The 13502-nt window shown below is 42.9% G+C and overlaps 1 protein-coding gene across 1 annotated transcript in view; it reads right to left on the bottom strand.

Annotated features, from left to right (window-relative positions):
- Window positions 1-13502, bottom strand: part of LOC137563836 (decorin-like) — a 136849-nt gene that overhangs the window by 65796 nt on the left and 57551 nt on the right. The window contains exons 4-5 of the mRNA XM_068276819.1: window positions 3693-3906; window positions 1927-2040 (exon numbers count right to left, since the gene is read on the bottom strand). Coding sequence (XP_068132920.1) covers window positions 1927-2040; window positions 3693-3906 — 328 coding nt within the window. The remainder of the gene's footprint in view (window positions 1-1926; window positions 2041-3692; window positions 3907-13502) is intronic.

The raw sequence follows: 13502 nt of genomic DNA, 5'->3' as shown, positions 1-13502 counted from the left end.
GCAGGTGCCTATTATTTTAAATAGGGATGGTTGGAAAATATCTGCAGTAATCCAATTTCCGATCACAAATTGGCTCTCCGTAGCAGTAACCAAAAATCAGAAAACGGCACTGTAAATCATATTTCCGCGGAAATGCTGCATTAACAAAACTCAGTAATTTTAGCTTAATCAAAGAACTCGGAAACACTAGGCAAAGAGAAGACAGAATATTTCTGTGGAAATTGGATTACCGCGGTAATAATAGAACAATCAAAAGCCTCAGATACTACAGAATATTTCCAAGTCTTGTGATTGGTCCAAAATTTCTGTGGTATGGTATTCCGATTAGTGCAGTTAAATCCTGAATCTTTTACTTGGTCCAACACTTCCGAGTTAACGCTTTACACAAGTGACATAATGCATGTTTTGCACATAGTGCAGCTCACGTTGCATTTTATTTTACCAGTATTTATCACTTGCAGAGCCATGGAAGAAGCTTGAGCTGTGCAAATCCAAAGCCAATGTTCTGCAAACCATTCCAGCAAACCACTTGTGCCTCACATGGGGCAGAGCTGTCCAAGCCCGCATCACACTGATAAGCCACAGCTGGACACATCATACCCAGTCAACCTCCTTTGTATGATAATCTTGGTCATCATCAATGGAATAAAAATGATGGATTGATACGCATTAAGTCATTAAGTCACTTAAGTAAATAATTTATAGTGAATCAGGACCCTGGCAAAATTCATTTCCTCTTGAAACCAGCACATTTGATCAGATAAAACGATCATAAATTGAGGTGCAAGCAAAGAGAAATGATTAATAAGTCACATCTTTTGATCAATATTTGGGGGCCAAAATTAATCCAAAGATTGTGCAAACATTAAAAAGACCTCTTTTTAATTATTGTTTACACAAAAACTCTTGAAAATCCCAGTTCACGCCAAACATGGGCATATGGCAAAATTGACTGCTGATTTTACAAAAATCTGAATGAGCAACAATGTGGCAGATTCCCTGAGAAATTTGGCCTGATACAATTCAAGGTGATGAGTAGCTTGCACATGCGAGCTACTTATCACCTGGCCACCGCACCAGGATTACCAACAAATCCTATTCCCTGTTACACTTGTGCAATGACCGATCGTTAGGAAACATTTCTCAGGCAAAATGTTCCAATTTCTGGGGCGATGGGGAGCAAGGTTTTGCACTGTGGTTCTGTCCTTCAGAACCACGGCCACTGCTGCCTCACTCCCCCCATCGCTAGAACCTGCACTTACCAATGAACATCCACCTCACCGCAACTCCCACGTTATCATTGCCTGATTATTAGACTCGAGTCTAACGAATCTAACGAGTCTGACAGTTGCATGAGGCCCATAGTGTTTAATCGTGCATCCTCATATACCTCGTGTGCACATCACTGGTACAGCACAACTGTAAATTATCTTAATTATTCACAGGTGGGGTATACAAACTTTTCCCAAGCAATAGGATATAATTATTAATAAATCCAGGTTTTCAGGGTCATTTATGTTCTCAGTGACCTTTAGCCCAGGAGAACCTTAATAAACAGTGATGATCATGTCTAAGAGAACTCATAGCAAAACATGTGATCCGTTTAGGTTTTAGATATGTAAGTCTCTGATTTGCTAGTCATAATCATATCCTAAAGCAGGATGTGATCACAGCAAATCAGAGCTTTCCAAATCTGTCAGCTGAATAAATCACATGCTTCTTCATGAGTTCTCCTAGACATGACCATCACTATTATCAAGTTACACCCAGTGCAATGGAGGAGATGCAGATCCAGTTTTCTCTCTTCATCATATGTTCTTCTTCAGCCCAGAATTCCACTTTAACATGGACCAGGCATTACCATTACAATATTAGGTAAACAAAGCTAAAATCAAGTCCTTTAAGAGCTTTATTATTTCTTCTTACCTTTGGGAACGCTAGTTATATTAGTGTCTGCAACTCGGAGGTAGGATAGTTTCTTCATGCCTTGAAATGCTCCTTTTTCAATACCTGAACTGTCTATAGGATTTGTGCCCAGCTCTGTAAAATATAATGCAAATCTCTTAGATCTTTTGCAGACGATTTCTGCAACCAGTCCTCTATGTAGTCCACAATATAAGTGTACACAAATTATTTACAAAGTCTTGTGACTGAACATGTATTAAAGTATAGCATTCTTCTCTAGTCATTCCAATTGAGGATCACTGGATTTATTTTTAAACTGATTTATACATAAGCTTTTCCTCAATCATATATCTTTACCGGGTTCAAAAGGGTGGCCTTAGTGACAGGTGTTTCTACGGACTCTCAGGTAGCTTGCACTGTACTAAGTACATACTGTAGTTTGACCCACAGATCCGTGTAAGTAGCACAGCCTAACACATATAGGCTCTCCTCTCCCCATTGTCACTTCATAAGAACACTATTACTACCTACAGCATACAGTTTATCGTTGAAAGGTCTTAAAGAAACTGTAAGAAGAACATTTATTTTACAAAATAAAGGAAAAGGGAGTGTGCTACAGGGGTGTGGCAATAGCTATAGCAGCAATAGCAGCTGCTAATGAGCACTGGAGCAGAGGTAGCCTAATTGTAATTGATGTATTCACAATAAACTTTCTTGTTTTCATTTACCCTCAGACTTTGTCTCAGTGTCCATGGACTGTATGCAGTGTAGATTGCATGAGAATGTAAATTGCCCAATGAATTCATATCTCATAGGATTGGGGCAGGTAGCATTGCTTGAGAGTGCCTAGATCTGAGGGCCCCATGTAGGTTTTGCTATGGGGTCCAGGATCTTTAGCTACACCACTGGTGTGATATAAGGAGAAAAAGAAGAGATAAGCAAAGCAGAGGAAAAAAAAATCATCTTACACTGTCAGTGTGGTATCTGCAGCATGGGAATATTTATGTTTACTGCTGATGCCCAGAGCTAGAGATACCCAAGTTTATACAGATCACTTAGGGCCCTGTTTCACACTGATAATCGCTGTAAAATCACCGCTATTTTACTGAAATTCTGTTTGAAATTCTCATTCAGGTACCAATTCTCATTCCAAATGAGAATTGAAAACGCAATTGCTGCAAAATTTTGCAATGATCTCCGTACTCATACCTCCTTTACAATCCAGGAGGGGTCCCCTGAACTACCTCAGGGCCAAATTGCATCCCCCGAGTCCCGTTGATTTCTGAGCTAGGGTATATCAAAGCTACCTTGTGAACCAGTGGGGATGGGGGGGTCTATAATTTGGCACATAGTTAGCTGGGGGGGGGCTCCCTACCCTCAACATTTGGAGTGTGTTCTAGGTATCAGTATGTCAGTAAAATATCAGTATTATGCAAATCAGGAAGTAACTGCATGTGATGTCATTACCCAATAGGCAGTGAATCCAAGGCTGAATTTTAATTAGGCCTAGGACTAACAACACTGCATGGGAGGGATTTCACCGTTTCACCTGGATTTCTATTGGCTGCAGGAGAACTGGGATTTCTCTGACCAACCTGCTATCAGCTTCACGCTGGTGGTGAGTTCATTTCCACCTTACCGTTCCGCTTTAAACTCATCTGTCATTAGCCTATTCAAAGCAGATAGGCTAATGACATGCTGTTTTTAAATATTGGCTATATTCTGGAAGAGAAAATATGGCTGCTACTTTGTTTGCTGAAACATTTTTAATAATAACTTAAACTTACCAATGACAATCATGTTATTCAATCCATCAAACGTACTCTTCTTTACTTTGGTTACAAAGTTTTCGTGTGCACGAAGCTCCTGAAGAGATTTGGGCATGTTGGTGGGAAGTTCCTTTAAGCTGTTTTTCGATAAGTAAAGTCGTTCCAGTTTTGTAAGAGAAGCAAATGCACCAGGACTGATTGACTTGATTTTATTGTTTACGAGAATGAGTGCCTATACAACAAAACATGACAACAACAAAGTAGTAATTATCATTAACTCAGAAAAAATAATATTTGATTATAATAGCATTGTCGTAATGATGTCTTTGTTGGTCTGTGCAATAAAACACAGAAACAATTTTATCTTCTATATGCCAAAATGTAGGTGAAAAAGTACTGTCAAAAGTATTTTCTTGCTGGTGCCTTAAAAGGCATTTTTTGATCAGATGTGAAAATATTCCCTAGGAGAAAACTAAGGAGGCAGAGTGAATTTGATCGGGCCCATTGTGTTTTATAGTGAGGTGTTTTTAAATCATGTAGGATCTTGTCCAATTCATGTTTTCTCCTAGATATTTTCACATCTTTTCAACAAAATGCCCTTTAACCTCCTTGGCATTCTTATTCTTTCTGGATTTTAGGGTCTAAAAGCGGTTTTTGCACCCTTTCAGACCCTAAAACCTAGAAAAAATCATGCTGCCAGGGAGATCTGCAGCAGTCCAGCAATCACTCACCTCCCTGGCTTCAGCGCTGCAGCTAAGCCTCCATCCTCCAGGTGGTGCTGCAACTCTAAAGTGAAATTGCCGGCTGTTGTCATGACGACAGCCGGCGATCTCACTAGCAGGAAGCAGAACCCCGGAGGAGAGGAAGAAGAATGCCTGCCGACGTAGGGATCCCTGGGAGGTATGTAGAAACGCTCCCACTGCGCACATTGCTCTGCATACAGCCTCCCCCGGCTACCCCGAGCAGAGGTCCAGATCACTACACTTAGCTGTGGTTTTCCGCCCAGACCCTAGCTCGGGATTACCACCAAGGAGGTTAAGCATCCAGCAAGGAAAAAAATACTCAGAATAATTGGGACAATAGTTTTTCATTTATTTTGTGGTACTTTTTCAATTCCAAAGTGCTGAAAAGTTATTTTAAACAGAAGATGAAAAATGATCTCCAAGGAGCAAAGTAAATTGGATGGGGCTCTTAGTATCTTATCTTTGGTTTTAGCAAAAAAATCAAACCTTTCAGTGCTGCACAGTGTAAAAATCTGGTCAATCCTATGGAGAAAGTCTGTCAAATGATTGCCAAATGAGATTACTAGTATGAATTTAAAGGCCTCCATTAATTTTTATTTGATATGCCATTGAATATGAATTACACTTCTGATATAACTTTTTAATTTGTATTTAATATTAGTTATCAGCTGAGATGTTCTTAACCAATTCCGTACCAGCAGTCTCTGCCCCCTTAGTGGAAACCAGAGACGGGAAAATGAAAAAGATTGTATACATACCTGTGGTTTCCTCCAGCCTCATCCACAAGGATCGCTCCCACGCCGCTGTCCTCTGCTGCCTCTATCGCCGGTAACGGGTCCCGTCACTTCCGCCGGACATGGGCAGTTGTACGCTTCCACAGGGACTCCCTCCATCTCGACGGCGCCAGCTTTACGCAAGCATTTGCACAGTATGGAGGGAGCGCACTGTGCTTGGTCAACTGGCCCTGACTGGCCGAAGTGACGGGACCCGGTACCGACGATAGAGGCAGCGGATGACGCGGCGTGGGAGCGATCCATGTAGATGGGGCTGGAGGAAGCCCCAGGTATGTATAAATCTATTAGGTCGTTTGTCTCTGAGTCTCTTTAAGGACCAGAGATTACAGGTATGGTAAAGCGCCGCTGCACTACCCGCCGCTCTCGCTGGTCACGACACTGCCCCATCGCCACAGGCTACGCTCTCTGCTGTCTCTACGATGGAAAGAGGAAAATGTATATAACTGTTGACACAATCAGGAAGAGTAGAAGAAGTCAATAGAGTTTCTTCAAAACACATAGCAAAACACATCATTCATTACATGGGAAAACAAGATGGTTTAATTATCTTTCAAAGAAAATTGCATGTTAACAAAGAGGCATTTAAAATCTATTGCAATGACTGATTTAATATAAGCTATGAGTTTATAGCAGAACACAGAACTCCACTCCAACTAAACGTTATATACATTTATCTTACTATTAAAGGAAAGCTATAGGTAAATGTACATGGATATGTATTTTTTTTTGAGTTATGACTGAAAACTCTGACGTGGCGTTTATATTTTTGCAGCTTGCTGTGCTATATTGCATTGACAGATTTAAAGATTCTCCCTCTAGTGGCTGTTTGTACTCATACAAGCAGAACCTTCAGAAACAGAAATAACATACTGTATTATGTTTAGATAATTTTAGTACAGTACTTCTAACCTTTTTACTAACCAAGAGACCTTCCTTCCAAAATGTTCAACCATTACCTTCATCCTTTCACTGAGAAAATCATCACACTAATGGTGGCCACTAATGATCCAATCTTTTTCATTCAATTTTACCATTTCTAGGTAATATTCACTCAATTACCCTTATACTACATATATTTGGTAAGATTGGATAAAGACGATTGGATCATTAGTGGCCACCTTAAACAAGGCAATTAATGATACAATTTGCCTAATGATCGATTAGGAACAATTCTACTTATGAACGGTCGTAAAAGATTGTTTAGGACCACTAATGGACAAAAATCTCCTAACCAAACCAGATTGAAAGGCTCGAACCTGAAAATCGGATCGATTTCATTAATCTGATTGGATTGGTTATGAGATTTTTGTCCATTAGTGGTGCCAAACAATCATTTACAATTGTTCATAAGAAGTATCGATCGTAATTGATCATTCAGCAAATTGTATCATTAGTGGCCACCTTAAAGCGGATCTGAGATGAAAAACTAACTATAACAAGTAACTTGTCTATATATGTTACCTAAAGTTTAGATAGTTTACACAGCATATCTATCTGCAAACAGTTTCAACAGAATATGATTATTTCTTCCTGTGATACAATGAGGGCAGCCATGTTCTGTTTGTCACAGGCTGCTATCAGCTGTCAGGAGATATCAGCTTGCCTCTGTGTAAATCCAGTCCCCTCTCCTCCTCCCTCCTCCCCTCTGTCTCTGAAATCAATGGCTAGTAACACCTCCCCCTCCTCCTGCCCAGACTGATCTCCTGTAAGCCCTTGCTACTGTCTGAAAATGCTAAGGCACTGTGAAAAATGTGGGCGAGGCTTGTTTAGTTTATAGGGAATTAGAGTAGTAAAACAAAACAAAAAAAGTATTTGGCTTGAGGAATGCCCTATAAACTATATGAAAGGAACACAATTATGCAATGAGTAAAAGTTTATCTCGGATCCACTTTAATACTAATATTTTACTTGGCCTTAACTTACCCCTTTTAAGGTTTTTTTTTTACACTGTCAGCATTGTGCTGCGTTTTGCAATGAAATAGAAATTATATTTTATACTAATGCATTGCATTTGTGCTGTGATTTTTCGGGATCAGAAATGTCATGGTGCCAGAAGGAAATCACAAAGCGAACTCACCGAAACTTTGCATTGCAAAATCGCAAGCCCAATCACATTTGCAAATGTGTTTTGAAGTGTAAACAGCCCTAACTTTTGGTTTACACTAACCATTTCCCTGAACTATTTATAACTGAATTGAAACTGAAACACATGAATACATCTAACTAGTGATGAGGCAAACTTTACATTTTTAGCTTGCGAACGTGAATTTATAGATTTCAATGGGCAGCCAAATTCTAAAACCTAGAGTGACTGTTTTTGCCCACAAAAGTGATGGAAAAGTTGTTTAAAGGGACCTAACACCTGGACCACGGCATGCCGAAGGGGAATCCATGGCAAAAGCCCCACAAAAAATTACATAGTTGACCTAGAGTCGTGTTTTAATTTCTAAAGGGCAGAAATCACATTGCATTCCACAATTGGTGGAATAAAGTGCTTTAAAACGTCCAGCATGTGTACACATCGATCAGGTAGTGTAAAGGTTATGCCCGGCTTCCACTGACAGCTGAAACGCCACATTTATCGCACCACAAACACCTGTAAAGAGCTTTAGTGATAGCGTCAGGAGAGCAAATTATTTTTTTTACTAGTTGACACCTCCAGGAAGTAAATGTTAGTCCTCTCAGCGGCAATCTTTTTGTAGTGGTGTGTAGTGGTCGCCGTGCTTGTCTGCATGTTCTTGGGAGTGCAGGTGGTTGCGGTTTTCTAGCCCCTATGATTGGGTTGAGGTAGTTCAGTGACGTGTTGTGGAGTGCCCATATCAGAGGAGTATGAGGGTGTTGCGATAAGGTTACTAGCAGAAGTGGTAAGAAATGGGGTGTGCTGCCGTGTAAGCCAGTCAACTACTTCTGTGGCATTTTGTGAGTTCAAGGTATGTGGCCTCTGAACACTGGGCAATATGCTAGGGCCAAAGGAAATCAGAGCAGCACGACCCCTACGGTGTGGCCTGACCCCTGCGGTGTGGCATGCCCCTGCCTGTAAATTTAATTATTTTTTTTTACAATATTACAATATAAAAAAAAAATCTCTGCCAGGGAGGAACTGATTGTCACTTCACGCAGGTAAGGTGACAGATTTATGCTATGTGCAACAATCACCTCAAAATATAGGCCCTGCCAGTGAGGCCTTATCCAGGGCAGTAGTAGATATTATGTGCCAGTAGTGGTGATGAAGAATTATTGGGTTATTTAGTCAGTGCACTACTAGGACCAGCAGGATTCTCTCCAACAGCTAACGTGTGCACTGGACACACAGAACAGCAATACAATAGCAAGAAAAACAGGACAATGTGGTAGCAGCAAGAATCTGCACTGAGGGGACACAGAACACAGGCCTAACTAATGCTATAGTACTTGAAGGATAGGGAAGCACTGGCACTGCTGTAAAACACGCTGCCAGCACTAATAGAGAGGATACATGTTCAATCCATTCATAAACAGCTCATTGTTTCTCCATATGCTGTAGTGCCAATCTGCTATGGCCTCCTCTACTTTGCTAACTGACACTATTCCCTGTCAGCAGCACACTCTCTCTGATCTGCCTAGCACAGAAGCCAAACACAGACTGCAAAATGGCTGCCATGCTGAATTTCTGATAGGTGGGTGGGCAGTCCAAGTGGGAGGAATAGCCGATTGGCTGCCATGTCTCTGCTGACTCTGGGGTGAGGGGTACATTTTTGGTTCCATTATAATGTATAGGGGGGCAGGTCAAACACGCCATATGTTCGCAAACAGACGCGAACAGCCAATGTTCGCTGGAAACAGGTGCATTTTTTCCGTTTTGCGTCCATCACTATTTACAAGCTTATAATTTAAAAAATGTTCGTAGTATACCCCCTCAACATGCATATTTAAAACGTTCAGACCCTTAGGTAACTATTTATGTTTTTTTTTTTAATTGTAATTTTTTTTCCATTAAAAATTTTATTTGGGTAATATTTTGACGTGGGAAATAAACAGTTAATTTTTAATGTTATTATATGTGTAAATTTTTATGTAAAATGTATGTTGATGTAGTTTTACTATTTAGCCACAAGATGGCCACCTTGAGTTTATTTTTTTCTCCATGTGCTTCTCGACCACCGGAAGCACAAGGAGGATGGGGAAACTTTTTTTCCCTAGTAAGAGAGCTTTGGTTTCCCTGCTGGGGACACACAGATCGGTGGTCGGTATCCATGTTCCAGGGCTACCGGGGGACAGCACTGCGGCATGGGGGGGGGCACCCGCGATCACGCTCGGGAGCGCGCCGAAGTGCGGCACCGGAGTAGAGCAGCCGTCTGGACGTGAGGATCACGTCCGGGCGGCTGAAATGGTTAAAGAGAACACAAGGTGGATCTTCAGGGGCAGATGGGACACAGAGCCATGTTCTCTGCCTAATGACATGTCTCTGTGTCCCCCCACCAATGCTCTCTGCCCCCCCCACCACTGCGCTATAGCCCCCCAGTTTAGTGACAAGATTTGTTGCTAACTCAGAGGTAAACAGAGGGGAGAGGAATTCCCTGTTTAAAATGCCCATGTGAGAATCCGCTCAGCTGCCTGCACAGGCAGGCAGCCTTTTGACCATGGTTTAGGTTTGCTTGCTGCAGGACTCTGGAAAGGAGACCTTCTGTCAGTTGTGCAGCTTGTGTTGCTGAGGGATTTGCATACATTAGTCATGCAAATCCGTTACCTGCCTTCTTTTGATGACTGGCACTATAAAAGCATTCTGCTCCCAGAATGCTTTGCTGGACATTTCCCTTCCATGGTCTGTTCCTGATGGACACTGCAGGAGTGTCAGCCATTGCTATCTAGTATAGTTAATTCCTGGGGGTTGCTTTAGGCTCCCCTTCTAGCCCAGTCAGGTTGTATTATCTGTTTTGCCTGTTCCGTCTGTCTTGTGTTTGGATCGCACAAGCCCTAGCGTTAGCGGCTGTGGATCCTTCTGATTGAGTCTGGAGTGTAGGTTGGAACAGCGGTTGTTTCTGCCTACCTCATCTGTTCTGTCTGCCGTGTGTTTGGATCGCACTCGCCCTAGCGCTAGTGCTGGGGATCCTTCTGTTCTGCTACTCTGTCTCCTGGGATTGCGCTAGCTACTTTTTGCTAGCGCTGGGGATCCTTCTGTTCTGTCTTCTGGGATCGCGCTAGCCACTTTTAGCTAGCGCTGGGGATCCTTCTGTCGCTTGTCCCTGTTTTCGTGTGTGTGTCTTGTCTGCTGCGCTTGCTGGAGGCTCGGTGAGGTAACCGTTAAGCAAGCGCTCGCGTCCTCTGTTTCATGTTTGTCTGTTAATGGTTAGTTAGGCGTGCTTGTCTCTATTGTGCTTATCACGTGGAGACCGCGCATAACCGCGTGCACTGTTGCGAATGAGTGCGGTGTTCGCGGTTAGCTAGCATTTGTTATTTTCCGTATCTCCTTATTGTATTATTTGCTGTGCCTTTGCTACTCTCGTGCTCCGCCTTGCTGTAACCTTGTGTCACGTCTGGCGATCGCACCTCTCGCGATCGCGTTCCTGCTTCTTATCTGCTGTGGTGTGTGCACAGTCGCGGGTTGGCGACTAATTTTATGCACACACACACAATCTGTCTCTGTGCTCACTCTCAATCGCTTCTCTTGCGATTGCGTTTCTTCCCTTCATACAATTCCTGTCTGGCGTGTGTGGTAGGGCAGAGGAGCTGTTCCTCTGCACTCCACAGCTCCACCTGCCGACAGGAATTTCCCTCTGCAGGTGCATAGCACCTAGCCTGGGTGTCCTCAATAATACGCTTGTGGAGGAAATCCGCCGCGTCAGCGCACGTCTGGTGCGCTGACCACGGAGACGATTCCACAATCATTACAGCCCACCAGGGGCATTCCTACAGGGTTTCCTGAGCTGCCTCCTGCTGCTCCCCCGACATTGCGGCCCAAGGGAGCGGCGGTTTTTGCAGCAACCTTATCCACTCAGTCCTGTGGATCAAGTACTCTACCTTTTTTTTTTTTTTTTAGCCCACCTCGGGCTCTCTTTAAAGGTAATATGTAATGAAAAAAACAGCCCCTCGGGGGTACTTACCTCGGAAGGGGGAAGCCCGGGAGGGGGAAGCCTCTTAGAGGAGGAGGGGCTGTATTTATCAGTCTTTCATCAGTCTTTCCATTGTGGGGATATTTTAGTACATTTGATAATAAGTTTACTGGACAGCTAGATTAATTTTATAACCAGTTGTTAGACTTGGGTTACCGGTAATTCCTTCGGTATTGCATGTATGCAAATGTGTGTTACCTTTTGTAGGGCTGTAAACTCTCCAAAGAAACAAATTAGTGTAACAAATGTGGTCAGTTTATACCAGAATACTCCTTACACCTCCTTATCCCTTCACTGTCCAACTCAAAAGAGACAACCACAGCTATTGTGTAGTGGCTGAGGTCTCAAATTACCCACAACCCTCCACTTTGTGCTGTGCTGGCTCTATGGAATGTTTAATATATAGTGGTGCCACAGCCATTACAGCATACATAAATGGAAAAAGACATTGGCCTCAATTCACTAAGATCATGCTGGAGATAATAAGGCAAGAGATAACTTGCCACCACACAGTGAGAGAGGTATCTTATCTCTTTATTCCTTAAGTTACCTCCTCTGTAGTTTAGTTACCTCCTCTGTAAATAAGTTACCTCCTCTGTAGTTATTTTCACACGCAGTTAATTACAGCCTGTCTTTAACTTTAGAATTCTGGAGTTATTTTAAGGATTGAAGAGTTAACTTAAAGACAGAAGAGTTAACTTTAGGTTTGCCTGAGGTAAAATGTTTCCTGATTAGAGATGTCGCGAAGCGCCGATTTTCGGTTCGCGAACCGGGTTCGCGAACTTCCGCGGAAGGTTCGGTTCGCGGAAAAGTTCACGAACCGCAATAGACTTCAATGGGGAGGCGGACTTTGAAAAATAGAAAAAATTATGCTGGCCACAAAAGTGATGGAAAAGATGTCTAACACCTGAGATCTTTCAGTGACTACAAGAGGGGAATTTTTTTTCAAAAATACCTTATAGTTTTTGAGAAAATCAATTTTAAAGTAACTCCTTCTGACCATGGGAAAATTAAGCGCCCGCTGACTTTAGCAGTTAATAGCAAAGCCGCTTTAAAAGCTAGAAACACCAAACTTGCAGAAAATGTTAAGGAGAACAGGAGAACAGTGGGAATAAGAGGAATTTTTTTTTTTTCAAAAAGACCTTATAGTTTTTGAGAAAATCAATTTTAAAGTTTCAATGTAAATCCTCCTTCTGAGCGTGGGAAAATATACCCCCACCGACTTTAATGGTTAATTGCAAAGCCCCTTTAAAAGCTAGCAACACCAAAATTACTGGGAATGTTAAGAAGAACAGTGGGAACAAGAGGAACATTTTTTTTTCAAAAAGACCTTATAGTTTTTGAGAAAATCGATTTTAAAGTAAAAAAAAAGAGTCGATTCATAAAAAAAGAACCGATTCATTAAAAAGATCCGGCTCATTCAGGAGCCGTTCGTATAGCAGAGAATGCGTCCTCGGAAGGACGTGAAGCTGCTGGCTTCCGCTGCTGTCTCTCCCCACCTGCCTGCACCTGTCAACCCCCACCTAGGCTGGCACCCAGTGCACCTGCACTGGGTGCCAGCCTAGGTGGGGGTTGACAGGTGCAGGCAGGCAGGTGGGGAGAGACAGCGGGAGCTAGCAGCTATGCGTCCAAAAGGACTTTTGGATGCATTCTCTGCTATGTGGATGGGGGGCTCCGGAGATCTTCAATCAACTTAATAGAAGATCGCAACATAAGAGGATACAGTTCGTTGGATCATTTACCGAGGATATTGCCGTGGGAAATTTTTTTTAAAGGTACAGGTAAGTATTTCTGGTTAATTAAGAAAACTAAAGGACTTTTTTCATGGTTGTGTTTTTATTTCCTTTAACCCTTTGTGGAAATGGGTAAGGGGTACTTTGTACCTCTATACTCATTTCTCCTGGGAGGGGGTGGGCATCTGGGGTCCACTTCTTAAAGGGGACTCCCAGATGCCACCATGAACCCCCCCCAGGGAGTCGGCGCCCCCACCTCCTCCTGGGGCACCGGAGGTGGGGAAGAGCCCCTTGTCCATGGATTGGACAAGGGCTCTGGGGGGGAAGGGGAAGGCTTGGCTGCCCCTCCCCCCCCTGGAGCCCCCCATACCATGGACCATGCGGGCTGGTATAGCTCAGGGTGCGAAGCCCCAGTCGGCTGGGGCTCCGCATTCTGGCTATCCCAGCCTGCATGGGGGACAAGAGGTTA

The sequence above is a fragment of the Hyperolius riggenbachi genome, chromosome 3, assembly GCF_040937935.1.
Source record: "Hyperolius riggenbachi isolate aHypRig1 chromosome 3, aHypRig1.pri, whole genome shotgun sequence".
In the NCBI taxonomy this organism is placed as follows: Eukaryota; Metazoa; Chordata; class Amphibia; order Anura; family Hyperoliidae; genus Hyperolius; species Hyperolius riggenbachi.
The sequence above is the reverse complement of the archived record's forward strand: the minus strand, read 5'-3'. Positions and strand labels throughout refer to the sequence as shown.